The sequence below is a fragment of the Urtica dioica genome, chromosome 12 (assembly GCF_054948205.1).
Source record: "Urtica dioica subsp. dioica isolate 48M chromosome 12, U.dioica_male_clone48M_v1_H2, whole genome shotgun sequence".
In the NCBI taxonomy this organism is placed as follows: Eukaryota; Viridiplantae; Streptophyta; class Magnoliopsida; order Rosales; family Urticaceae; genus Urtica; species Urtica dioica.
Genome location: NC_142767.1, coordinates 18,035,473 through 18,060,611, shown reverse-complemented (window position 1 = coordinate 18,060,611; position 25,139 = coordinate 18,035,473). Strand labels below are relative to the sequence as shown.

The 25,139-nt window shown below is 37.1% G+C and overlaps 5 protein-coding genes and 4 non-coding genes across 11 annotated transcripts; 7 read left to right on the top strand and 2 right to left on the bottom strand.

Annotated features, from left to right (window-relative positions):
• The first annotated feature begins 311 nt into the window (after nt 1-311).
• On the top strand, nt 312-395 carry LOC149379801 (small nucleolar RNA Z159/U59). Its single transcript, XR_016294328.1, has one exon. It is a non-coding gene; the product is annotated as a small nucleolar RNA Z159/U59 (small nucleolar RNA).
• Nucleotides 396-611: 216 nt separating this feature from the next.
• On the top strand, nt 612-695 carry LOC149379800 (small nucleolar RNA Z159/U59). The gene has a single exon (XR_016294324.1). It is a non-coding gene; the product is annotated as a small nucleolar RNA Z159/U59 (small nucleolar RNA).
• A 6,694-nt stretch (nt 696-7,389) lies between these two features.
• Nucleotides 7,390-7,472, top strand: LOC149379799 (small nucleolar RNA Z159/U59). The gene has a single exon (XR_016294327.1). It is a non-coding gene; the product is annotated as a small nucleolar RNA Z159/U59 (small nucleolar RNA).
• A 234-nt stretch (nt 7,473-7,706) lies between these two features.
• LOC149379798 (small nucleolar RNA Z159/U59) lies at nt 7,707-7,790 on the top strand. Its single transcript, XR_016294326.1, has one exon. It is a non-coding gene; the product is annotated as a small nucleolar RNA Z159/U59 (small nucleolar RNA).
• A 3,731-nt stretch (nt 7,791-11,521) lies between these two features.
• Nucleotides 11,522-12,492, top strand: LOC149379797 (Acyl-CoA N-acyltransferases (NAT) superfamily protein). The gene is made up of 4 exons (XM_089603471.1): nt 11,522-11,935; nt 12,021-12,079; nt 12,163-12,219; nt 12,314-12,492. The coding sequence occupies exons 1-4, from the start codon at nt 11,585-11,587 to the stop codon at nt 12,486-12,488; spliced, it is 642 nt and encodes a 213-aa protein (XP_089459597.1). The 5' UTR covers nt 11,522-11,584; the 3' UTR covers nt 12,489-12,492.
• A 60-nt stretch (nt 12,493-12,552) lies between these two features.
• On the top strand, nt 12,553-14,177 carry LOC149379796 (Calcium-dependent lipid-binding (CaLB domain) family protein). Of its 2 annotated transcripts, XM_089603468.1 has the most exons (3): nt 12,553-12,634; nt 13,020-13,451; nt 13,548-14,177. In XM_089603468.1, exons 1-3 carry the CDS (start codon nt 12,553-12,555, stop codon nt 14,033-14,035), a joined length of 1,002 nt encoding a protein of 333 aa, XP_089459594.1. In that variant the 3' UTR covers nt 14,036-14,177. The 2 variants fall into 2 exon arrangements, with proteins under 2 accessions (XP_089459594.1, XP_089459596.1); XM_089603470.1 differs by lacking the exon at nt 12,553-12,634 and having other exon boundaries at nt 12,996-13,451.
• A 1,434-nt stretch (nt 14,178-15,611) lies between these two features.
• LOC149379795 (alpha/beta-Hydrolases superfamily protein) lies at nt 15,612-18,213 on the bottom strand. Its single transcript, XM_089603028.1, has 6 exons — nt 17,790-18,213; nt 17,217-17,682; nt 16,517-16,844; nt 16,341-16,439; nt 16,140-16,260; nt 15,612-16,047 (listed from the first exon to the last, which is right to left on the bottom strand). The coding sequence occupies exons 1-6, from the start codon at nt 17,998-18,000 to the stop codon at nt 15,842-15,844; spliced, it is 1,431 nt and encodes a 476-aa protein (XP_089459154.1). The 5' UTR covers nt 18,001-18,213; the 3' UTR covers nt 15,612-15,841.
• A 149-nt stretch (nt 18,214-18,362) lies between these two features.
• On the top strand, nt 18,363-20,998 carry LOC149379794 (GroES-like zinc-binding alcohol dehydrogenase family protein). Its single transcript, XM_089603029.1, has 6 exons — nt 18,363-18,790; nt 18,978-19,086; nt 19,532-19,623; nt 19,719-19,977; nt 20,340-20,483; nt 20,672-20,998. Exons 1-6 carry the CDS (start codon nt 18,447-18,449, stop codon nt 20,756-20,758), a joined length of 1,035 nt encoding a protein of 344 aa, XP_089459155.1. The 5' UTR covers nt 18,363-18,446; the 3' UTR covers nt 20,759-20,998.
• A 380-nt stretch (nt 20,999-21,378) lies between these two features.
• ATG18C (autophagy-like protein) lies at nt 21,379-25,139 on the bottom strand. 2 transcript variants are annotated; one of them, XM_089602340.1, is made up of 5 exons: nt 24,995-25,139; nt 23,292-24,082; nt 22,597-22,861; nt 22,337-22,460; nt 21,379-21,958 (listed from the first exon to the last, which is right to left on the bottom strand). In XM_089602340.1, exons 2-5 carry the CDS (start codon nt 24,045-24,047, stop codon nt 21,865-21,867), a joined length of 1,239 nt encoding a protein of 412 aa, XP_089458466.1. In that variant the 5' UTR covers nt 24,048-24,082; nt 24,995-25,139; the 3' UTR covers nt 21,379-21,864. The 2 variants fall into 2 exon arrangements, with proteins under 2 accessions (XP_089458466.1, XP_089458465.1); XM_089602339.1 differs by having other exon boundaries at nt 23,292-24,077.

The window sequence follows — 25,139 nt, the reverse complement described above, 5'->3', positions numbered from 1 at the left end:
GAATCAAATGAAATTTCACGTGTCATGACGAAGATCTTCTAGAATTTTTAACCAATTATCATATGGAGTCATCCCACGTGGCCTACATTTGCCCTAACTGACTTGAAAATCCATTATATAAGCATCCACAAACCCTAAAAATGTAAAGCATCAGAGATCAGACAAAAAGAGTTCATTTTCTTATAGCGGCGCTGAATTTTATTTTCTTCGGTATACTCTCTCTCTCTCTCTCCAACAAAAAAATAGATCTTTAATCCTTTTTCAACTCGCTGGCTAATCATGTGTTGTGCTGCTAAGCCTTGCTTCTATATTCCTCTGAGGATGATCACAAATTACATTCGTTCTTCCGAAATATTTCATGAGGAAAGAACTAGTGAGACCTGATCTGAAGAGACCGAGTTAGATTTTACTAACCTGGCATAATATATATACCGATTTCATGAACTAAAACCTGTGTCCTGTATATTTTCTTTGATTGATCCATCTTTAGTTCTAAGCCCTTGTTTGAATTCAGTTTTTCCAATTCTCAGCATTTAGTTACTTAAACCTGGCATTATTTTCGAATAGAATGTTGAGTGAATATGATTGGCGTTCGTGCCTCAGTTATATTTGCCTCTGATGACGATCAGTACATTAACTTTCGTTCTGCTGAAATATTCTATGTGGAAATATTTTGAGATCTGAACTGAAGAGGCTTTATTGATAATATACAAACAGCGTTCATACTACGATACTAATATCTGTATATTCACCAAAATGAAGTTCAATCTAGATCTGTTTCTGAACACACATATATTCGATTTTGATGATTGATGAGTGCGAATTTCAAATATTTTTTTATGGTACCTATTACGTACTTGAATATCTATTAATCTCATATGCAATCTAGATCTGATTATACCCGCACACACACATGCGATATTGGACTCTCAATAGGTGTTAATTTCAAAGTTTTTATGATGCATATATATATTTAGTATGTCTCAAGTTGTTCTGTGGTTTGTGTGTGTGTTTTTTAGGAATCTAAATTGCTCTGTGTCAAAACATAAAAAGTATTGTTCCGTCGTTTTGGATTGTGTATTGATTAAATATGATTGTGTTTTGTCTAGATTGGATCTAGATCTGTTTATGCACACAAATACACATACGATAAATGATTCTCAAAAGATGCCAGATTCTAGGTTTTTATGATGCCTATAAACTCTGTAATAATTTTTTAACTGCTGCGTTAAAACTTAAGAAGTGTTGTTCCGTCGTTTGGGTTGTGTGTTGGTTACGTGGATGTGTTTTGTCTGTAAAACCCAATGTTATTGCCAGATTCAATATCTAATTGTCATTATTCTATACTTGTGTGGTGGTTTAGGTTAAAATCTATATAATGAACATATTATTGGTCATTGAAAGCGAAGATTCGGAGGAGGACATGAACGGTAATTTGGAAGACGTTGTTACTCAACGGACTAATGACGTACCAAAGGTAAATCATTAGCCATTTGTTTCTCTCATGAAATCATTGTTTGCATTTAATTGTTATTATGTACAGTTATAACTTGTAAGTTTTGATTTATGCATGGATTTTTGTTATAAATCTCATGTCTTGACTAAACTTGCATGTCTATTGAATTGAAATATCTAAAGAGATTTTAGTTTGTATTTTCTTAGTTTACATTGCTTCGTCTGCTTTTATTTCTTTCGTTTCCTATACATGTATATTTTAATAAACAATTAATCTTGATGTTTTTTTTTTATTACTTATATATATCTTTCATGAATAACTAGGAAACGAACCCTGGGAAGTTTAGCTTCCATGAATTGTCCGACGGCGGAGACTAAGCGATGAGTTTGTTGAAGACTTGCTCTGTGACCGTCACTGCTTGGAAGGGCTGCTCGGGGAATTATTAATCATGGCTTCTTTTTGTTTTCTTTTCAGCAGTGTTCTTAGGATTTTATTTTTATTTTTTGAAAGTATGGGACCACGGCGGCTGATTAGGATACGTTAAGAAAGCTAATTTATAGGTTAGCGGGGATTTGGATTTTTTAGGATTTAATTATTTGCTTATTGTTTTCTGTAAATAGGGGGAGAAATCCAGGAGGTGATTTCTTAGTTTTATAGGCTAAGGATCACAGTAGTGAGAAAATATTAATGATATGAACAACTATTTGGAGAAAATCGTAATCCAGTCATGTCTCAGATTCCTAAAATATAACCCAAGATATATATATATATTAATATATATATATATATATATTAATATATATATATATATATATATATATATTATATATTACATGAAAAAATAAGCCTAGATGGCAACAGTTGATATACAATGTGGTTCTGTTTATTATTATTATTTTTTTGAAACTTGGTTTTGTTTATTTGGGTCGGCTATATTTATTAGTTTTTTCATTGTATTACTGAAGTGATTACACGCATAATAATAAAGTGGAGATGACCTCTCGTATCTTATTTATAATTTTATTTATTTATTTATTTATTTTATAAATACTTCGCCCAAAAAAAAAAAAAAAAAAAAACCCGGATACACTTGGAAGATGACATGCGCCAACTCTTTATTTATTCAATTTTTTTCTTTGTTTAAATAAGTGAGAGTTTTTTAACGGGGGCGGACTAGCAACGTAGCCAAATTGAAAAATAGTTTTTAGGATTTAGCCAACGTTTGATAAATGTTATAATCTAGTGATCATTTACTGAAATTTACGGATATAAAATAACGAATATGCCTTTGTGTAGCCGTTAGCCAATGTTTCAGCCATCTCATTTAGAAAGTCAACTTCGTCAGTTAAGGATTCCATAATGGACGCTTGAGATTGAAATTTTAAATATTTAGAAGACAATAAATAAACGTAATCTATGAACACAATATAGAAAGTGAAATAAATGTTGATTATATCAATAAACCTAATATCAGACTTGTAAAAGTTGAAAACATTTATTAAACCAATTTTTTAAAAAATAAACCAAAATCCTTTATTTCTCTCTCATTCAATGAATTACACTTTCTCGTACTGTTACTCTCTCCCCACATCGCGATCTAACAAAAAAAAAAACCTTAAAAAATTCTTTTTCATACGTTCTATACCCCACAAAGATTCTCGAACCGAAAGTACCCTAAGATCCATACCCCACAAAGATTCTCGCCCCGAAGAACATTGAAGGAAGTCTTAGGTTTTTTGGATTTTTAGTTGGGTAGAATTGAAACAATTTGTAGTTAATGTGTGTTAATTTTTGTTAATTTATAAATTACTAACTTTATTTTTTGTAAATTTTAGTTTATTTTGTTTACCGAACTTATCTCTTTCAACTTAATCAATGCATAATATTTCAAAAGAAGAACATGATGATTGAAAATAATAAATTATAGAATATGAAAAACAAATATATAAACATCAAATATTTTGACATATTTTTTTTTCTTAAGAAGATGATAATAATACACAGACAACGATAATACAAAATAACATCAAGAATGTACAACAAGTAGACAAAAATAAACCAAAATAAATCGGAAGCACCCAACCCACAATGAATCTCTGTCACACACAACGCCGCGAGGAACTTTAGCCTCACCCGCCTTGTGCGATGACTCAATAGTGCCTTGATTAGATCCGAAAAACAGGCTACAAAAAAAGTTCAGCCTCCTCCGCCTTGTGCGACCATGCGACCATCCCCACTGACCATCGTCCTCGTCGTCATCGGCCTCATCGGTCCTACATTTCGCGACGCCATATATTTGCAGAGATATTTGGATCGGAGGGCTCCGATGGCAGATGGAGGAGCGCGAGCCGAGGGGGAAGCAGGATGGAGAGGCAGATGATGGTCGCAACAGTGGAGAATTTGCTTTTGAGTAGTCTTTTGGGTAGATATATATATATATATATATATATATATATATATATATATATATATATATATTATGGAATTCGTGAGAATATCGAATAATAAAGCTCGACTCAACCCAAAAAATATGTTGTCTAAATTTTGGATTCGGGAGATATTCAAAGCAACTAATTGCAGTACAAAAAAGACATAAAATATTACGGAATAGGGCTATTCTTATCAGTCCAAGAACATTGTGGACTTATTCAGAAGGCTAAACATGATAGGAGTGAAGCCTTGTACCAGCCCTGCAGTCCAAATGTACATAAGACGAGTACATGGCTCTAGCACATGTGTCAACTAAGATTCTCTGGATATAGTCGCTGTTGGGTGAGCTCAATGTCCAACTTTGTCACAAACCAGTAATATGGTGTGATAACCTGGGAGTCGCTGCAAATCCAGTACTACATGCTAGAGCTAAGCATATAGAGCTGAACATTCACTTTGTAAGAGATATGGTGTTGAACAAACGCAAATAGCTGATGCTCTCACTAAAGGCCTCTCAGTATCAAGGTTCGTGAAGATGAAGTCCAAGCTTCATGTAGAAGAATCCCCATGTCGCTTGAGGGAGACAGTTAGAGAGGCTGCCACCTCATCAACCACATCAGATAAAGAAGATGAAGGAGGTGGACATATAACGTGACATGGCTGTTAGTTTTGTTGGAAATAAGTAAATAAATAGTATTTATTTACATGTGTATGGCTGATTTGTGGCAACAATTTGAGTGAGGTCCACTCATCGGATTTGAATAATTCCAAGTGATATGGATTCCTCGTAACGAGGGGTATAAAATTGAATATTTGTTTGCCAAAATCGACCTAGGATGAATGAGAAATTGATGCTCAAAGTAGGCTAAAGAAACACATTTATATTGTGTTGTGGAAGTGGAATACCAAGAGTCCCACATTGGGTGGGGATGTGTGTTGTTGTAGTGTTTAAATACTATCCTTTTTAATTAGTGGATATCCAAGTGCAAGAGAGGAGAGTGTGTGTGGATTAACCCTTAACCCCTCACGCGCGCGCGCACACACACACGCGCACCACCGCCGCCGAGCCGAGCCGAGCCGAGAGGGGTTAATGTGCCACCTTTTCTCGGTGGGGTTAATGTGCCACCTTTTCTCGGTGGGGTTAATGCCATAAAGGCTGAAGACGTTGCACGGTTTTGAAAAGTAAAACAATGCGTTAAATTGCCGGTTGTAATAGCCTCATTAGGAGCGTTAAATAAGGCTGGGCGTTTTTTTGGATTTCAAAACCGTAGCCTTGGCCTATAAAAAGTGGCTTCAGCTCTCATTCAGAGGACACACAACAAATCCTTCTCTCCCACTGTTTCGAATTTCCTCCTATCTAGAAAATTTTATCTTTTCTTTTGTCGTGGTGATAGTTTCGCACAGGTCCTAGTTCGCCGAGAGTCAAGCCTATTAGTGCTAAGCTTACCTCTGTAGTCGTTGTATCCTGGGAGGCTTTCACTCACGTTTTCCAGCATCCGTGGGAGAGCGATAAAAAGCTTCAAGGAAACAGTCCAACGGGCCTCGACTGTTTCTTTCCATCTTCTCCGATTTGTTTTTCCGAATCTAAGGTGTAGCCGGTTTTTTATTTGTAATTTGTTATTTCCGTTTTATTTTCCTTTCATGCAACTTGTCTTGTATTTTCGTCAATATTAATATAATATTGCTAACAAGTTTGACTATTTGTAATAACTATAATTAGTTAGACAAATAGCTTGTATTTAAAGAAAGCAATGATCATTGAATCAGTAATAAGAAATCAGTTAGAAGAGGCTATCTCTCTAACATTCATCAAATCTATCTCTCTCTCTAGAATCTAACTGTGGTATATCAATGGCTGAATTGTTATCCATGGTAATGCTATATAGAAGGTTAGTAAGGATAAAGAATGGTGTGAGAACTTTGACTGGGAATATTCATATATAAATATATTTAGGTCTTTTTTTTTTTTCTTTTTTTTTACTAATAAGCTCAATAGTAAAAGGATAAGAACAGACTTTGGAAGAAGAAGATATTAACATGTTCTCTTCTAGAAGAAGAAAAAATTAGAGGATAAAGTAGAGAGGGAGGATTGAAAAAAGAAGGGAACATATGATTTTTACTATTTTATACATAAAATCCGCTTAAATTTAGATGGAAGGAGCACTTGTATAATAATGTAAAAGTTTAAGGTATACTTTTGTTGCGTTTAAGATTATGGGGTAGTTTGTTTATCGTGTGAGAGTTTGGGATGAATTTTTGTAATTAAATCTTAGTTTTGGTTATTTTTCAAATTATAGTCTAATTTTAATTATTTTTAAATTATATTATTTTCTTACTCACAATTTTATTAATGTAAGCAAATTAATGTTTATTGCTTACGAGTCACGACTAATCGAATGGAATCTCATTAAAAAAGAAATTCAAACAAAAAACATAGTGTCTCCATCTATATCCCCTATTAAAATAAGCCACCGCATCATTTTTAACTCATGTTTTAAAAAAAAAGCGTTGTAAATTTGTAGCGAAAACTAAACTATAAAATTGAGATGTAATCAACGTTTGCAAACGTTTAGAAAAATAGCCGATGACAATTATATTTGACTTAAATATCCTTATATTAAACATGTTATAATTAACGAAAAAATGTAAATACTTTAAAAATTCGACAATTAATGATAATTAATATACTAATTAGCGAACTCTAGCGGAATTCTTCAGTAGTAGACAAGATTTTTCATCCAACACAATTTTTGAATCTCTTCTCGCCACGAATCCGTAAGATTTGGAATCACTCAATTTCGAGTTTATATGAGGAATATTTGGATTTTTGAAGTTTTGATGAGGAAAAAAAAAACTGTTATTAAAAGAGAAAGAGTGATGAATCATTGTAGCTAAAAAAATGGTTGGAATGACAAAATGAAAAATTTAAATGGTTTATTCAAATTCTATCTCATCTTTTTAGCTATTTTTTAATAAGTTTATAAACATTGACTATATCCAAACGTGATGTTTGGATTGACCCGTTAAGTTACAAATTAAAAAAAATACATAATATCCATTCAAAGGCGATGAGTTGTGTTTGATTTTACGGGGTTATAAAAGGAGACATACCGATTCGAATGCGTGTAAAATAGAATTAAATGAAATTTCACACGTGTAATGACAAAGATCTTCTAGAATTTTTAACCTAGTATCATACCGAGTCATCACACGTGTAATGACAAAGATCTTCTAGAATTATTAACCTAGTATCATACCAAGTCATCCCACGTGGACTATATTTGCCCTAATGGACTTGAAAATTCATTATATAAGAACCTCCAACCCTCAGAATGTAAAGCATCAGACAGAAAGAACTTTCATTTTCTTAGAGCGGCGCTGAGTTTTATTTTCTTCGGTATACTCTCTCTCTCTCCCTCTCTCACTCACCAACAAAAAAACAGATCTTTAATCCTTTTTCAACATGCTGGCTAATCATTTGCTGCTAAGCCTTGCTTCTATATTCCTCTGAGGATGATCACAATATACTTTCGTTCTTCCGAAATATTTCATGAGGAAAGAACTGTGAAACCTGATCTGAAGAGACCGAATTGAATTTTATCAACCTGGCATAATATTTATACCGATTTTATAAACTAAAAAACTTTGTCTTGTTTATTGATCCATTTTAGTTCTAAGCCCTAGTTTGAATTCAGTTTTTTTCCAATTTTCAGCATTTAGTTGTTTAGATCTTTTATTAATTTTATTTCATTTAGATCTGAAATTATTTATAAATCGATTGTTTAGTGAATCTGATTGGTGTTCGTGCCTCAGTATATTTACCTCTGATGATGACCAGTATATTAACTTTCGTTCTGCTGAAATATTCTATGTGGAAATCTTTTGAGACCTGAACTGAAGAGGCTTTATTCATAATATAACAAGTGCGTGCATACTATGATACTAATATCTGTATATCCACCAAACTGAAATTCAATCTAGATCTGTTTCTGATCACTGCGGACATTCGATATTTGATGATTAACGAGTTTTAATTCCATATGGTACCTATTATGTACTTGAATCTCGAAGAATCGCTCTGTGTGAAGCTGTATTTTATTTCTTTGGTAGACTTGATGGGATAGAACTTGTCACCGTTATTATATTATGGAATTTCTGAGTCTATCAACATTATATATGTCGAGTCAATATCTAACTGTAAATCTACTTGTGATGGTTTAGGATCAGATCTTTATCATGGAGACATTGGTGGTAATTGATAGCGAAGATCCGGAGGATGACGTGTCTGGTAATTTGGAAGACATTGTTGCCCAACGGACTAATGACGTACCAAAGGTAATTCATTAATTGCTTGTGTTTGTCTCATGGAACTATTACTTACAGTTAACTTGTTACTGATGTTCGCTATGAATCTAATAATGTTATGTGTCTAGTTTTCTTTAATGGTGTCATCAAGGAGTTGCAGCATATAATAATCGGAAATGTTTGTTGTGAATTTGATTGCAATATCTTATTATGAGTTATTAGTGTTTTCTGTTTTGTTTACATTGATTATATGGATAATAGGAATGAAAATAGTTCTTGTTTCGTAAACTGTTTTTTTTTCTCCTTATAGTACCACTGAATCATTTTTTTTTCTTTTTCGTAAACTAGATTGACTGCTAATTATGATAAAAGGAGTGGTATTAACTAGTGTTTAGGAGTCCACATTGTACGTAATTGAGTTATATTGTACACATATGTATTGGTGTTATTTAGGAATTTTAATTTATTGTATTATGATCTGAAATGTTGACGTATCTGAACATTGTTGAACTCTAGTTTATGAATTTTATCACGTTTTTTCAGGCTCATACTCCGGCGATACTCTGCTAGGAATCGCATCTTGACCGCCAGATCTTTATATGCTTTTTGGTAAGCTTTAGTTGTCTTACTTTCGATCAACCATTGCATCGTTCGTCTGAATTTAAATTGCCATGCTGTTATGCGTAAAACCTGAATTACATAAAGAAAATCTTTCAACAAAAGAGAAGTGGAGCCATGCAAAAAAGCTAATCTGTTGTAGTTGCTGATAATATTTATTTGGCTTAGTACAAAGTATATGTCGAATATGAACACTATTTATATTTTATTTTATACCCAAAAACATTTTATCTTACTTACATTACATTGTCGTGATTAACTTTGTTGTAGTAAGCCATCATTTTTTTAAAAAGTCTAATATTATTGGGTCCATTAAGAAAATAGACAACTTAAACTTTTGATATTGCTAAATAGCCGACGTTTAGTAAATCTTAGGTAAATAGTCATTTTCATGTATTTACAGACGTAAATCTTAGATAAATAAAAAACTTTCGTATATTAGGCCACGCCATTATTTACGGCTGTTTACTTAAAGATTTACCAAACGTTGGCTATTTATCAATGTTAAACATTTAAGTTGGCTATTTTCCTAAATTTATGTTATTATAACTGTTTTTCATGCACTCATCATATACTTTTACGGCTCACCGACTTTCGTTTTTTTGTTCAGAATTCAGAACCACTGCAAAGACTGGCTTTCTCTGGTGCGGTTTCAAGTATATCCCGGCGAGGATGCTTGCTTTCGAATGACGACCACTTGTCAAGGCCAACCAACAGCTCGCGGATCTCGAGATTACTTTCTCCTAGTCTTTCCTATAAGGGCGATTCTCTATGGTTGAAAATTCCCTGGAAGTAATGGAATGGATGACTATGGCTGTTGGGTTGTAAGAGCATCTGCGCGTGCTTTATGAGCTACGGACTAAACCCTATAAAAAAAATGCAGTGCTTTAACATAGTTTTCTAGTGACTTGTGGATGTGGGTATGTAAAATGTGAGTGTAAAGTGTTCCAGTTGTAAATTGTAACATACTTGTGTGGTAATAAAGTGATTAATTACACGTACAAAATAGATCTGTTCAAATATTGTCTTGTGCTCGTCTGTTTTAAGGGATTTTGGTGTGAGAATGACTAGACGTTTTTTTTATTTTTTATAATTGTTTTATAGATATTTTTAAGAAGAACTAGTTAGAAGCAGACAGATGAGTAATATCCTAGCAAATCAGCATTAGGCCATGCGGTGCAGTTAAACCTCCATAAAAGAAGAGACCGCGGTAGAAATAATTAGGCAAAATACCATGATAGGTTTGTAATTGTGTATCAAGCACTATCAAAAGTTTTTGTTAAAAAAAAGAAAGAAAGCATTATCTAAAGTTCAAAACTAGGGGTGAAATCACTTCGGTTTGGTTTTGAATTCCTTTTAAATAGCCAAATTATCTGAATTTTAGTTTTTAATCTCTTGGACTTATAATAGGACCACTCTGTTCAAAATCAAAATTTGGTTATCCAGTTATATAAAACCAGCAATATAAAGTTATAACCTATAAACACAAATGCAAACCAAAAATAAAAGTAGGGGTGAGACTATATTACTTAGGTTTCGTTTTGATCCTTTATAATAGCAAAATTATTATCCAGAAAATATAGCCAAATCTCAATTTATCGGTTTTTAATTCTTGGACTAATAACCGGATCGGTTTATGTTCAAAATCAAAATTTGTTATCTAGTTATATAAACCAACAATATAAAGTATAAACACATGCGCAAAAAAAAAAAAAAAAAAAAAAAAAAAAAAAGAGATTTCAGCTAAGGACAAGTGATGATGAGGCCGAAAATTTCTAGAGAGACCACCTTGGATCAGAGCTGCCATACCAATGTTGAGTGAGAACCGGATGGGTTAAAGATGTAGGCCTTTAGAAAATCTCAATCCATCGAGCATGCCGCCGCGACCTCACTGAAACCCGCTCGATGTTGCTAGCTCAATTCTCGTCGCCGTTCCCGAACCCAACCTCTAAACCTTACCACTCTTTCTCGATAAAGATAACCTCCCAGTCACATTCCCTCGTTCGAACCGTCATGAGCCAACAGTCCAAAAAACATTACAATGGAAAATGTAGGAGGTCGCCGCTAGGGTTTTAAGCTTAAATTGATCAATTAATTAGAGTAACTAAGAGAGATTGGTCCACTTATCCAATTCCAAAATTAACGTTAACACTTAACCCAACCTCTAGAATTTCGATTATATTTGGAAACTATTTCCGAGATTCTTCTTCAATATTTGATTATGTTTTAATTTTAATTTTTTTTATGAGTTAATGACGAAAAAAATACTCAAAGTTTTAAGTTGGATACACTTAATTATTATTTTTTTTACAAGTAAAATATTTAATGTTAGTTTTTAGTTTGACCGTTAGATAGTAACAATGAAATTAAAAACTAACATAAAAAATAGTTGTGTCCTCGATATAAAATTTTAAGTATTTTTGTGGTCATTAACTCTTCTTTTATTTATGAACAATAAGTAATGTCGTTTCATTCTGATTTGACTAATGTCATACTATACCTGAAAAATAACACACTATTCTATATTTCTATTTAGTCTAAACAAACTAGAAATCCATATTTTCTAGCCAAAGAAGAAAAAAAAAAAAAAAAAAAAAAACTCCATATTCAATTTATATATTTCATTTAATTTTTTACATTAAACAAAATTACCCATCGTGCACGTGTGACGGGTCTATTAATAGGAGGGCAATCCTGTAATTCGATAAATCCGATTAGCTTTCTATCCAACTGCCTCAACCAGACAGAAATTGATAGAGAAACGAAGAGCAGAGAATGACAACCATGGAGCTCAAATGGATCAAAACCAGACCCAAAAACCCAATCAAACCACAAGCTCCTTCGTCTCTTCCGATCTACATCTCAACCAGACCCTCTCACATTAACCCCGACGAGCTCCGCCGCCTCTACACCGCCTGCGAACTCTCCGGCCACCGCTTCCCCGCCGGCCCCGTCGAGGACCGCAAGCTCCGCCTCGCGCTCGCTCACAGCGCCTTTGTCGTCTCCGTCTTCGGCCGCCGCGAGGATTCTCCGCGGAGCGCGGTGAGTCCGCAAAACGGCGATCTGGTCGGCTTCGGAAGAGCCGTTTCCGATTTGGGACTAACGGCCGCGATTTACGACGTCATGGTAGGTCATCATAGCTCTAGATCTTATGTGCAGTGTCGAACAATTTGAGTGAATTTGACTGAATTGTCTCTCTCTCTCTCTCTAGGTTGTTCCTTCGCTGCGAGGATTAGGGATTGGAAGACTGATTGTTCAGAGAATCCTAAGGTAATTCAAATCAAGCCGAGGATTACGAATCGATGTTTGTTTGTCTCTTAATATTTTCCTTTTGTTCCAACTCTTTGGCGTAGAATGCTTACAAGCAGAGACATTTATGATATAGCAGCTCTTTGCTCAGAGGATGAGAGGTGCACATAATTAAGTTTAATTCCTACTTGAAAGATTACAAGTGTGAAATTTTCGAATGCTTGAAGTTTTTATTATTGATTTATTGTCACTCAGGCCTTTCTTTGAAGCATGTGGATTTAGGGATGACATTTTGAGCTCTACTACAATGATGTATACACGGAGTGCCTCAGCAAGCTCAGAAGCAACCAATCAGACGGTGACAAGTGCCGGTCGGAAGCTCTTGCTAATCCCACCACTCAAGACACCTCTTAGAGTTCAGAAGCCTTGATGACTGTAAATATAGAACCTCACAAACTCATGTCTTATTTTCATTTTTTTACCCAGTTTAATTTATGGGTATGGTTATGCTAACTTGTATTGTAGTGTGTGAACATAGAGCTAGTGAAAGAAGAAAAAAAATGCCATTTTCAACAGGTAGGACCTTTCACGTGTTGAAAGTTAATATCATGTTCACAGTTCTCACTGTGGGCTATTTGAAAATCTTCTTAACCATATTTATGATTAGATTAATATAATGTCCCTGTGCACGAAATCCGATTCTTGCCCACCTGTGAGGCACTTTTGGCCAGGAAGATAAAGGTGAGAAAAGAATGAAAATCAGGGGATAGAGATTACCCAATAATGGTGCTTTGGTATATAAAATACTATCTCGCCCTCTAAAAGTAAAGTAGCCTTGTTGATAATGCACTACATCTTTTCACCCACATTTCCAACACTTTATCCAAAAACACAGCCTTGATATAAAAACACTGTTTCTCTTTTCCCCGTTTTCTTGCCATGGGAAAAATTTGGATTGAAGTCTGCCTGATCTCGGCTCGCGGGCTCAGGCGTTCTTCGTCTCTGTGGAAGCTCCAATGGTTTGCCGTCGGGTGGGTCGACCCGAGCAACAAGTACCTCACCAGGATCGACTCTTGTGGGAACGCCAACCCGGTGTGGAGGACCAAGTTCACGGCCTCGTTCGACGACTCGGTGTCGAACCCGAACGAGCTTGCTCTGAACGTCGAGGTCTACAGCAGAGAGCCGATATTCCTGCGCGAGAGGCTTCAAGGCACGGCCACGATTCTACTGAGAGAGTTTCTGGCGAAGCGCGACAAGGCTTCCGAGGCCGAAGAAGAAGGAGGAGAAATCGGGAGCTACCAGCTGCGCAGAGGAAGCTCCAACAAACCTCAAGGGTTTATTGACGTGTCGATACGAGTTTCCGAGGACAAGGAAGAGCCTTACTCTTTCCTAGGTACATATTTCATTTTCTTTGGTTGGTTTTATTTTTTTATTTTTTATGGTGAAGATGTAATCCTTGCTTAGAATCTCACAAGTTTGTCCCTTATAGGTAACGAAAAACATGGTAATTCTATCACCTTGGCTACCGGGGACGGGCCTTCACAAGCCTTACCTGCAGAGATTCCCTTGGCTTCACTTCACAAACCGGCGATTCAGTTTCAAGCTCATACCAACCACTCTCACCCTCATCCGATACCTTTCCCGGGAAACTATTCCCCGTCGCCGGTCCGGCCAAGCTATCCAATGATCAGAACTCCTCCGCCGCATCCGTTTCCGCCGAGTAATGTTGCTTATGGACCCAGCAGTTTCCTCCAGGGACAGAATCGTCTTTCTGACACTTACATCAACGTCCCGTCATCGTCTACGGCGCCTCCGCGGGGCCGGGGAGGAGGCGGGCCCGGACTTGCGATGGGCCTTGGGGCCGGAGCTCTGGCGGCCGGGGCTGTGATCTTCGGCGACGACTTCTTGCCGGGGTTTGATGTTTCTGCTGGTTTTACTGATCCCACTCTTGTCATATCAACCGATTCCCCTTTTTAATTACAAAGTCTGTAGAGCAATAGAGAGCTTTTAAAATGTTTTAACTTTGATAGTAGCCTGAAAGAGGATGCAAATGGTAATCTTGTGTTGCTTAAATTAGCCTAAACTACCTCAAATTAATTTTTATCTTTTATTTGCCGTCTCTATCAATTTCGCTTAGTAGAGCTGTTATTATGCACATGGACTGCCCAAATCTAGTTCTTTTATTTATAGATTAGGTATTTGCGGCATATACTTTGTTACTCATATAACTTACAGACTCCGAGAAACTACTCAGATGGCCCAAGAACACAAAGAATCTAGCACTAAGTCCGAGTCAAATAGGCCCGAGGGCTATCGAAGGTTAAAGAACGACTCGTTCATAAGTCAAGAACGAACTCTACCAAGCAGAACTTCGAAGAGAATAGAAGATGGTAGGTCAAAGACTAGTCAAAACAAAACAAACACGTATAAAATCAAAAGCAAAATGCTCATCTCAACGGTTGAGCCAAATTTACGAAGAATAACCACCCACTACACACGAAGTATGAGCAGTCATGCAATAACCGTCCAAAACGTGGGATTGATCACCCCACGTCTTGAATCCTAACATGGTTATAAATAGAAGAGAAGAACGCTGAAGGAAGAGCACTTCACTTTCTCACACACAAAGTACAAGTCCAAAGCTTCACACATCGTTCAACAATCTCGTTTACTTACTCTTTTTTTACTAGATTAGTCTATATTTAGATAATATTTTGCCTAGACCTTCGAAATTCTCAGGATTGCGTACTCGGAACCAAATGCTCTTCATGAGATATATATTGTACTAATTTCATCTGTCACATGCAAAATTACTAAATACTCACGAGAAATCTCTATGGTCACCTATAAATTCTAATTTACAGCGGTAATGTTACCTTAATCATTGTTTCAAACCTTTAGAATACTTGTTTCAAACGATGTGATTTAAGGGTAAATTTTTTAGACGAAAAACCATTTTAGACTTAAAACTTTGTTGGTTTTTTTTTCGGAATTCCGTTAGTGTTTTAAGACTTAAAAATCTTAAACCATTTATTTTTTTTAACCTAATGATTAAAAATAACTAGCTTTTCTAATTAATTTTGACCGATGTTAAAAAAACTGATAATATATTAATTAATATCATTTGGCTGCAACCGGTTCAAAATTACAAGGTTGTATATAAAAATGGTAATGGTTGATGCGCACATGATGAATGAGAAACACATGTGCAAGAATTGAAATACTAATTACCGCAACTGCGGCGATATCACTGATAAATTGCTCAATGCTGGCAATATATCGCTGGTATTCCCAATAATACATGTTATCATTACATGTATATGCAATTTTGCTAACACCTCAATGAACTCGAAGCTAAAACAGACGCAGAATTGCTCTTAACAACGAGCAACGAAACATCTTTGTCGAGGCTTCTGGTCTCGATCCACTCACCGGCCTCAGACTCTAGGTTTGTAGACTTGGAAATTTACTCTTCGTGTATATTCACCTTCCTTAAGCTCGCAGTAAAGAAGCTTGTATATAAGCTGTCAATGGTTTGATATGCTCGGGTTAATTTAGAAACACACATGGTATTTTTTTATTCATAAAATTCGATTAACCTTCGAGATTTATTTATACTAAATAAAATAAAATAAATTAATTAGTAATTTGTCCTTCTAGATCTAACATGATAGCCGAGTTCGTTAATGAGAATTGACGAGAGGTCTCTTTCTTTCTTGGAATACACTTCATACACTAACTCTCATCTGTCTCAAATATTCTCTTCCGATCTCAAACTCTTATCTAAACTGATGGCTGCTCCGCAAAATCGCCAGAAGGTTTGAGAAGAAAATTGTTGACTAGTGATACGAACTCGTCCGCCTTTTCTTCGTGAGGCAAGTGACCGCATTGCTTGATCACTTGAAAATGTGATCCGGGAATGGCTCGTGAGAGTCTCTCCGCGTTCCAAGCCGGGACTATTAAGTCGTTATCGCCCGTGACAATCAGAACTGAGTTTCACACACAAGAGTGGTCATCATAACTTGTTACCATCACCACCATTATTACTGTTTAGCTTTGAAGGTAAGGTGTTTTTACTTACCTGGACACGAGATTTCGTGGAGTCTTTGACTTAGTGGCGCTTTTGATTCTGGAGCGATGTCAGTAAGCATTGACGCAGTGTGTTCGATTAGTGCCTTATCCCAACCCTTGGTCCTTAAGGGCTGTAAAAATATGAACAAAATCATTTACCAATAGTAAGATAGATCATCAAGGAAGGATAAAGTTATATCAATGTCATTACCTTTGTATAGCCAGCAAGGACTTCTTCAGTGGCTAGATTTGAGTTGTACCATGATTTCTTCACGGCCATGAGTCCAAATTTATCGATGATTATCCTTATCTAAGAAAGTGAAATAGCTTATTGTACATCACACAAAGAGGTCCCAAACGCAGGCTGTTTTGGAGGCAAAAGCTTACCAATGCTACTCCAAAAGCTGATCGGAGAAAATACTTCAAAAAGTCCTTATACAGAGAGTTGACGATTCCAACGATACCCTTCACAGCTTGTGTTAAGGCCCGATAAACAAACACGGAAAACTCGAACAACGGGCTGCAAAATCGAGCCAATTGATTCCACGGGCTCTCTCTGCTCGAACTCTCTTCTCGGACCTGATTGTTACCTTTGACTGCCTCTCTCCGGGATGTGAGAGGAGCGAGAATTGCAGGGGCAACGAGGATCAAAGCAGCAACACGTTCCGGGGCTTCGAAGTACGTATTCACCGCCACAAAAGCGCCGGCCGAGTGCCTGATACATCAAATTCGACAAAGTTTTATTCTCCAAGCATAAAACTGTTTAGTGTTCGAATGGGCTTGGTCGGAACAGAATGGCCTGCGATGCAACAAAAAAACATAATATTCCCACAACATTGTTTCAGGTTGAAGGCCCAATCTTGATTCCAAAAATCGCTGATGGTTTTCGAACTCTCCCAAATTGTAACCTATTTTTCGACAAAGTGAATTTCTTTCATTTGTCCGAGGTTTTTTCCCGCCTTGGATTTTCCACGTATTTCTGTGTTCTTGTTTTTCATATCAATCATCAATTTACTACAGAAATTCTAGTCACCAATGAATTCAGTGGCGACATAACTATAAGGGATATAAAATGAAACACACTTACCCGACAAGAATGGCCTTCTCAGCTCCCAAAAGGCCGATGAAGTGCAAAGTGGCGAGCACCGAGAAAGCCATAGAGTATGGATTCAACCCATTCTTCGCATCGGCTTTTCCCTTAGAAAGTTCAAGTCTTGATGTCAGCCCAAATGCTGGCCTGTCAAAGGCGAGAACTTTGGCACCAACCATCGCGGCCAAACACTTCATGACCCTATTCCAAGAAAACACAGAAGCCCCAAAACCATGAAGCAGAATCATGGGAAAACCAATGACTCTACTCAAAGACTCGTCCTTTTCAGTCGAATCGGGATCGCATATCTTGTGGTGTAGTTTTACACCTCTGAACTCACAGAAACAGCTGTCCGGATCGGCCAAAAGAGCCGGGTCATCGACCAACTCGTCTTGGTCTATCCCTGCTATACTCTGCCTCTTCTTCGTCCTCATCCTCTTCGCTTCCTCGTCCCACAATTGCCCTACAAAAAAACAAAACAAAAAAAATCTAAAACTACTAGAACCCCATTCGTTGGTTCCATCTAAAAGTGAAAGAGCGAGCCAAAAGCATTTTACGTTTACTATTTACCAGGGAATTCAGCGCTAGAAGAAGAGACGCCAACAATGTGGGAGCAACGAGAAGAGGGCTGTGAATGAAGAAGCACATGGTGAAAGTGTTTGTCTTTATAGAAGCAAGTGTGGGAAAGAGAGTTGTGATGTACGTTCTTGAGCTTGGCGTTTGGCTCTGAAAGAGAGGGAAAATGGTGGGACATTGATACGGTCTTCATTATTATGGGCATTGAATGGTATAATCCACGTTTTACAGACACCCAAGAGTTTTTTTCAGAGAGAGAGAGAGAGAGATGTATATTATAAATACAGGAAAGTTGTAGAAAGAGAGCATTAAATTGAGTAGATATGAGTGGTGATTTGTGGGAGAAGCATAGCTAGTGGTTCTTCATCTCCTGCTCAGCTGACTTTATTTATTTATTTTTTTTTTTTTTGGTGATAAATTGTCTTGGATTAGATTGGATTGGAAGAAAGAAAAAAAAAAAAGTAAAAATATTTAAAATAGTCCCTGAAGTTTGATCAGTTTTCTTAAGTTGGTTGTTTAAATATAATTATTGATGGCCATTGCCCCATTTCCACGAAGTAAACGGATTTATCCGGATCCTGATAAAAATAAATCCGGATCTTTCAACAAAACGCAAGGTGGTTCTCATCCCTCGAAAACTCAAAAAGAAAAATGGAAGCTCTAGTCTGTAAGAAACTGGGCGATCCAACGATCGAATTGGGAAATCCGAATTCGCCTATCGTGATTGAGAAGACCCATCCGATTCCCCAACTGGTTTCCCCGGAATCGGTGAGGGTGAGAGTGAAAGCCACGAGCTTGAACTACGCGAATTACCTTCAGATTCTGGGCAAGTATCAGGAAAAGCCACCCCTTCCCTTCGTTCCGGGCTCCGACTTCTCCGGCGTCGTCGACGCCGTGGGACCCGCCGTGACGAACTTCAAAGTCGGCGACCAAGTTTGTCTCTTTGAGAGCCTCGGAACCTTCGCTCAGTTTATCGTCGTCCCCGAGACTCGTCTGTGAGTTTTTCTTTCATTGGTCACCCTCGAAATCAGCTTAATAAGTTTCTCATATCGTGATGTCAATTCAAAGTTAGAGGCGAAACATTTTTTTGGACAAAGAGAGAGGCTTGATTCAAAATTGAAAATGTATATGAATTTATGTGTGATATGAAATTTGGGAATGATTGTTTGGTATTTGGGATAGGATTAAAGTGCCTGAAGGATGTGATTTGGTTCAGGCCGGTGCGCTTCCCGTTGCGTTCGGGACTTCACATATTGCTCTTGTTCACAGAGCTAATCTGAAACCTGGTCAGGTATGAATGAGTATCACCATACTTTTTTTTTTTAATTCCGGTAGCCGAGTAAATCGCTATTTTATCGCCTTTTTCTGTACGATGATCGACTAAGGATTTGAGGATCTATGCATTTGTACGTCAATAATTCTGACCGCACAAAAACTAGCGAGGATGACCGTGATTTTCCGGTAGCATTTCTAGGAAAAGGAATCAATTTTAATAAAATGTGATTGGAATTCACAATACGGCTGTTTTTTGGTGGACGATGAATAATTTTGTCGCGTAAAACTGCCGGTATATTAACCATCTAAGTTTTATTTGACTGATTTTTTTCTTATTGACCGGTTGGAAATTACTAATTAGTAGCGATCATCGCTTGCTCATGTGGGCATAGACTATAGCATAGTAGTACTTTACGTTGTTTTTGAGCCAATAATAAAAAGGGCGAAAATGGAAATTCCAGGTATTACTGGTACTCGGTGCAGCCGGGGGTGTTGGTTTGGCAGCCGCGCAGATCGGAAAAGTTTGCGGTGCCATTGTTATCGCCGTAGCCAGGTACTTAATTTTTCATTCGGGACTCGAAATATGTCTTACATTCAATCACCACAAGTTGGTTTTTTTCCTGTGTGTTATCTAATTCTTTTTTTCAGGGGAGCTGAAAAGGCGGAGTATCTGAGAGCACTGGGCGTGGATCACGTAGTGGACTCGAGTAACCAAAATCTCATCCAAAGCGTCAAGGAATTTCTCACGACCAGAAAGCTCAGAGGCGTCGATGTTCTGTACGATCCCGTCGGAGGCAAGCTCACAAAGGAAAGTCTGAAGGTGTTGAATTGGGGTGCGAACATCTTGATCATCGGCTTCGCCAGCGGTGAAGTGCCTGTCATCCCCGTGAATTTGTCCCTTGTCAAGGTTTATTTCGATCGCTAGCTTAGTGAATCATCGAGTTTTCAAGTATTAAACGGTGTGAACATAAAAATACCAAATAATTTATAACCATTTGAGACTAATTGATTAGCAAAATAGCAAAGATTTTTAAGTTTTTTTTTTTAAATAGCCATAGTTATGTTTGTCCAATTTTTTTATACACCGACAGTGTATATAAGCAATTTACCAGTGTCAAAAATTTTATTGGTACATCTTACTTGACATTTTTGTAATTTTTGGGTATCTCACTCGTTTTAGACAAATTTTGGCTAGTTTGTGAATTTGCTAGTTTCAGTTGGCTATTTAGCTAGAATATCCATAATTTAAATACTTTTTTTTTTTAACAGAACTGGACGGTGCACGGACTTTACTGGGGTAGCTACAGAGTAAATAGGCCCAGTGTGCTTGAAGACTCTGTTAAGGAGTTACTATCCTGGGCTGCCAAAGGCTTGATCAAAATCCACATTTCTCACACTTACAGACTATCCGAGGTTGGGAAGTTTACAATCCCCTTTTTCTCTTCAAATTGTGCTCTCTTTTTTCTTTGAAGTATTAATTTCTTCTGGGGATCACATTGCTCGCCAACCAATATCGTAGTTCGGTTTGATGATTCCGTTTTTGTGTTTTTTTTCGTGAAGGCTTTGGTCCTAATGTTTTTCAATTGCTTAAATGTTTACAGGCCAATCTCGCGTTTTCTGCGATTAGCGATAGGAAAGTGATCGGAAAGGTGATGATTGTTCTCGATGGCGGAGGATCTAAACTTTGAACTGACCGTGAAATAAAAATAAAAAATAAAAACCTTGTAAAGTTCTTTTGAGGGAAATAAAACTTGGAGCTGGAAGGCAATAATAACTCCATGTCCGTGAGAAGTCAATATAGACATAATAAAGGCCATACACCCAGTTTTGAGTCATATCTAAGTCATTTGCGTTCTTCTCGGTCAGTATGTGTATGTTTAACTCTTATCCACTCACTATGATTATAGACAATCATTTTTCTTGTTTTATACTCCTCCTTGATTGTGAATGGCTACACGTTTGATCTTGAAGTAAATCAAAATCTGCAGAAACTAGAAGTGCATTTCCGAGTTACAGAAGTCACGCTCTCCTCTATCAACTTCTAAAAAACTTTCTGATAAAAAAAATTATACTATTTGAACTTTGAACACTTGATAGTGATGTGGGATTTTGTTCATCGTGTTCAATCGCCGTTGTCCCACTCAAGAATAAAAAACGTGCTAATATCAGCATCAAGTTTCTCTTCTCGTATAATAGCAACTGCCACGTCATTAATACCAGGGTAGGAAGAAAAATGGCAATTTGAGAGATAAATTAGGTTGGACCAAAATAAGGACGAGGTAATAAAGTAAAAGTAAAAGTAAGAAAATAAAAAAGTAAAAGTAGATATCTGTTTCTTAAGCAGTACTTTTATAATGTTTACATTATGTAGGCGTATAAAATGCGAAAAGCCCAGCGACAAATACAATACAGATTATATGCCTTGAGCGAGGTAAAAACCGTAAAATAACATTCAGGCTTTTGAGCATGAGTAAAATAAAAAAGCTCAAGCTGAGCGAAAAAAAAAACTGAGTTGCTACAAAGGTGACTCGGAACTTCCCAATGTCTAGGCACAACAAATTACCAGACTTTACAAGAACATCAAAATTTTATTAATATGGTCATCATCCCAGAAGAAAAACACTTGCCACTGAAGCAACTTTCGCTCCATCGCCATGTAATAGTAGTAGTAAGAGGAAGCAACAGAGTAAGATGTTGAAATATTTACATGTTTTAGTAGGTATCATATATATATATACACAGAGTGGAGAAGAATATACTTCTGATAAAGCAGGTTCGATAAAGAATGGATCGTCTATACGGGTCTACTGTCAGTTTTCAGAAACCGTATGTGTTCCTGCTGCAACATTTGCCCTCCATTCACCGCATCAAAACTGCACCTATAGAAACTGAAGACCCAAGAAAAAATATACATGAGTCTTTTTGGAGATGTTACGATGTTGAATATGTTTATGAATGAATATCTTTAGCCTTCGTTTGCAACCTGAATTTTACCAATACCAAGGAAAATGAATATAATGCGGAAAAGTTTTGTGAAAATCGAAAGAATTTATTGTTTTAGGAGTCGAGGTATATTAGAAAGAAAAAAAAAATTCAGTACTAATTTATTTTGTTATTAAACATAACCAACATCCTAAAAACCGAAGCTTTAGGGATGAGCTGCAAGGAATTGAGTAGAAGGGAAAAAAATAATAATTTTTTTTTATATGAATGAAGGGAAAAAAATAAGATTTTTTTTTTTTTATATGAATAGAGCGATTTCATACCTTCCATCCATGCCAACGATGATTACAGTGTTCTGCGATCCAAATGCCGCCATAAACTGAGTGGCTTCAGGCAAGTGAAACTGAGCAAATGACCATTCCGAACTAAAATATTTCGGTAAAACCCCTGGAAAAAATGTTGTAAGGTACACGGTTTAAGATGCAAAAAAGAATCTGTTCAGCAACAATTCTGTTTTGTCTCCTTTTAAAGACGCTACTAGCTCAGTTTTTGTAACTTACTTCATTGACCCATCTATTTTTACCTCTCATAAAAGCCAAGGACGAACTAGGATTGGCACCGGTGTTGGGAGCGATAAGAGCATCAAGGGACGTTGACGAATTCTGGTGAAACAGAGTCTGAGTCTGGCGTTGAGCGGCGCTCAGATTAGCATATGAATCCTCGCCAACAACTCGGACTCTGAGGCTGAATATATGAACGGTACCTTTGTCACTCGAGGCCGCCAGCCACTGAACATTTGGCGAGAGTGAAATGCCATATATTTCTGCTCTGTCCACTCCTCTTCTTACCTACACAAAGTTTATTACGAATCTAGTTCAAACACAACGTTAACACTTTTATGGGTATACAAATTACAAGTGCTCGATTATAATGATCCACCGGGAAAAAAAAACAATCATTGTGATCTTCGGAGAAATGGGAGAAATGGAGCTCTTAAAGCACAGAACATAATGTTAGGCTCTGGGATGTAAGGGTATAGCAATAATAATAGATAAAGGGTTGAATATAGAATAGCAAGAAGTTAGTTAGCCTATATATAACAAGAATTAGAAAAGATTTAAATACGAAAAACAGTCTGAAAAGTCTTTGATAAGGAAGTAGCTCCGATTGGGAGTGCGGACCTCTCGAAAGTCCGATATCACCTATTGTATTTCATTTCATTTATATTTCAGTTAATATAAAAAATATCAGTGCGCATCACATAAAAGCTCACGTTACCTCTTGTAACCGGGTCCCGTCCATTGTGTTGAAGATTCTTATTAAAGTCCCCTTCGTACTCGCAGTTGCGAGAAGCAGCCCATCCATGGTTATCGTAAAACAGGCGATCTGAGAATCGTGAGCGCTGATTAGCTTCGTCATATTGAGCCCAAAGTGTTCGATTCGCACGTGCCCTCGTTGAAGGCCAGGGCAAACAAGCACGGACGTGCTCGAGTGGTGCGAAAGGCAGCATAAACCCCTCGGGTTCGCCAGAGTCTCGATCTGGTGAAGCAGCTTCAGATCCATGAAGTTGTAAACGTATATCTTGTGCTCGAGGACGACCACTATGCGATCCCGTCTCAGTTTCACCGCGCGGACCTCGGACCTAAAAGCGAACTCGCCGATGCATCGGCTCTGGTGATCGTCCCAAATTATGACTTTGGTCGGCGGGTACTGGGAATTGGCTCCTCCTCCGACAAGAGCGAGGATATTGCAGCGGAACAACATCTCGACGATCTTGAATCCGCCGCTTTTTAGGTCGCGCCGAAAGGTTTCCTTGAAGGGCTCGCAGTTGTATATACGAAATCCCCGGCTCGTTCCGGCGGCGAAGCAGCCGTAGTCCTGATTCCATGAAAGCGAAAGCAACTCTGTCTCGTCGTTGTCGCTCATCTCTGGCTCAAGCTGGTTGAGAGAGCCGGATCCGTTATCTGGAGATTCATACGAGCCGATCCTTGTTGATGTAAGGATTCCTCGAGATGTTGAAATGGTTGAACTCATGTTGTCAGACTTAATGGGTACGAGAAATTACTGCACTTGAAATCACCGGGTAATCGAAGTTTAGTGACATGAATAAAGACTAACAATCATGCTCTAAACCAACAAAAGGTAAATGCATAAGAAAGCTTGAATATGTAAGATCATTTCAAGTACTTCAATATGAGCAAGAAATTAACGAACATCTTTCTCTACAAAACAAAAGCTCTCTAATAAAATAGACTTAAGTGAAAACCCCTAATTCACTAACTTCGTAAAGAAAAGAAACTACAATTCGTACAAAGACAAACTAATGTGATGATTCACGCAACCCATAAAACTTAGGTCACAGTGAAAAAGCACTAAACTAAGAAAAAACGAAATCCAAAGTCTGAATCTTTAGAAGTCCAGCAAACTTTTAGAGGAGCACAATCAATCATGATCTTCCAAATAGTTACCTCCACTTTAAACTCCAAATATGAGTCAAAGACAAATCTCACACAGGCTTATGAAACCCTCAAATGTGTATACCATGACCTCTCAAACCCAAACCTCCTAAATTTTTCAGCCAATCTTATATAATTCAGTCGGAGTCTCCCAATTGATCAAAACATCATACCGCGTAAGGTGGGATTGAAGATCAGAAAGATGACACATTGCTATTGATTTCATACCGCGCGTGAATTGTGTTCATGACTCATTTATATGGGATCGCGAATAATACATTTATATTAATACGTACGGATATCAGAATCGGATAAACTCCGGAATACGAGATTTTATACCTTAACAGCCTAAATTGGATCGTGTTTCACAATCAGCGAAAAAAAATGAAGAAGCGAGTGATTAAATATGAAAAATCAACGATTGACAAACGGTAAATGAAATTCACAAAATAGGATGTGAAAGAGTAATTCTTAAGAATAGATATTCGATTGGGCGAAAAATAACAGAAGAAAAGAAAAACTCACCCGAAAACAATTGAAAAAATTTGAAGAGCTAGACCATCGTCTCCGATCGTAAATAGTGTAACACCATATCTGGCGTCTCTCACAAGACACCAATGACGACGACAGTGTTCTCGTCTCCTATTCCTCTCTCTCTCTCTCGGAGAAA

What these genes read in the sequence shown, in the direction of transcription:
- LOC149379797 (XM_089603471.1), top strand. Translation starts at nt 11,585, where the DNA reads ATGACAACCATGGAGCTCAAATGGATCAAAACCAGACCCAAAAACCCA. An exon ending in CCGCGATTTACGACGTCATG is followed by an intron (nt 11,936 to 12,020) that starts GTAGGTCATCAT and finishes CTCTCTCTCTAG; the next exon opens with GTTGTTCCTTCGCTGCGAGG. An exon ending in CTTTGCTCAGAGGATGAGAG is followed by an intron (nt 12,220 to 12,313) that starts GTGCACATAATT and finishes ATTGTCACTCAG; the next exon opens with GCCTTTCTTTGAAGCATGTG.
- LOC149379796 (XM_089603468.1), top strand. Translation starts at nt 12,553, where the DNA reads ATGGGTATGGTTATGCTAACTTGTATTGTAGTGTGTGAACATAGAGCT. An exon ending in AAAAATGCCATTTTCAACAG is followed by an intron (nt 12,635 to 13,019) that starts GTAGGACCTTTC and finishes TTTGGATTGAAG; the next exon opens with TCTGCCTGATCTCGGCTCGC. An exon ending in AGAGCCTTACTCTTTCCTAG is followed by an intron (nt 13,452 to 13,547) that starts GTACATATTTCA and finishes TGTCCCTTATAG; the next exon opens with GTAACGAAAAACATGGTAAT.
- LOC149379795 (XM_089603028.1), bottom strand. Translation starts at nt 18,000, where the DNA reads ATGCCCATAATAATGAAGACCGTATCAATGTCCCACCATTTTCCCTCT. An exon ending in GAGAAGGCCATTCTTGTCGG is followed by an intron (nt 16,845 to 17,216) that starts GTAAGTGTGTTT and finishes TTGATGTATCAG; the next exon opens with GCACTCGGCCGGCGCTTTTG. An exon ending in TCCTTGCTGGCTATACAAAG is followed by an intron (nt 16,261 to 16,340) that starts GTAATGACATTG and finishes ATATTTTTACAG; the next exon opens with CCCTTAAGGACCAAGGGTTG.
- LOC149379794 (XM_089603029.1), top strand. Translation starts at nt 18,447, where the DNA reads ATGGAAGCTCTAGTCTGTAAGAAACTGGGCGATCCAACGATCGAATTG. An exon ending in CTAATCTGAAACCTGGTCAG is followed by an intron (nt 19,087 to 19,531) that starts GTATGAATGAGT and finishes TGGAAATTCCAG; the next exon opens with GTATTACTGGTACTCGGTGC. An exon ending in TGAATTTGTCCCTTGTCAAG is followed by an intron (nt 19,978 to 20,339) that starts GTTTATTTCGAT and finishes TTTTTTTAACAG; the next exon opens with AACTGGACGGTGCACGGACT.
- ATG18C (XM_089602340.1), bottom strand. Translation starts at nt 24,047, where the DNA reads ATGAGTTCAACCATTTCAACATCTCGAGGAATCCTTACATCAACAAGG. An exon ending in GTCCTTGGCTTTTATGAGAG is followed by an intron (nt 22,461 to 22,596) that starts GTAAAAATAGAT and finishes CATTTTTTCCAG; the next exon opens with GGGTTTTACCGAAATATTTT. An exon ending in ATCGTTGGCATGGATGGAAG is followed by an intron (nt 21,959 to 22,336) that starts GTATGAAATCGC and finishes TTGGGTCTTCAG; the next exon opens with TTTCTATAGGTGCAGTTTTG.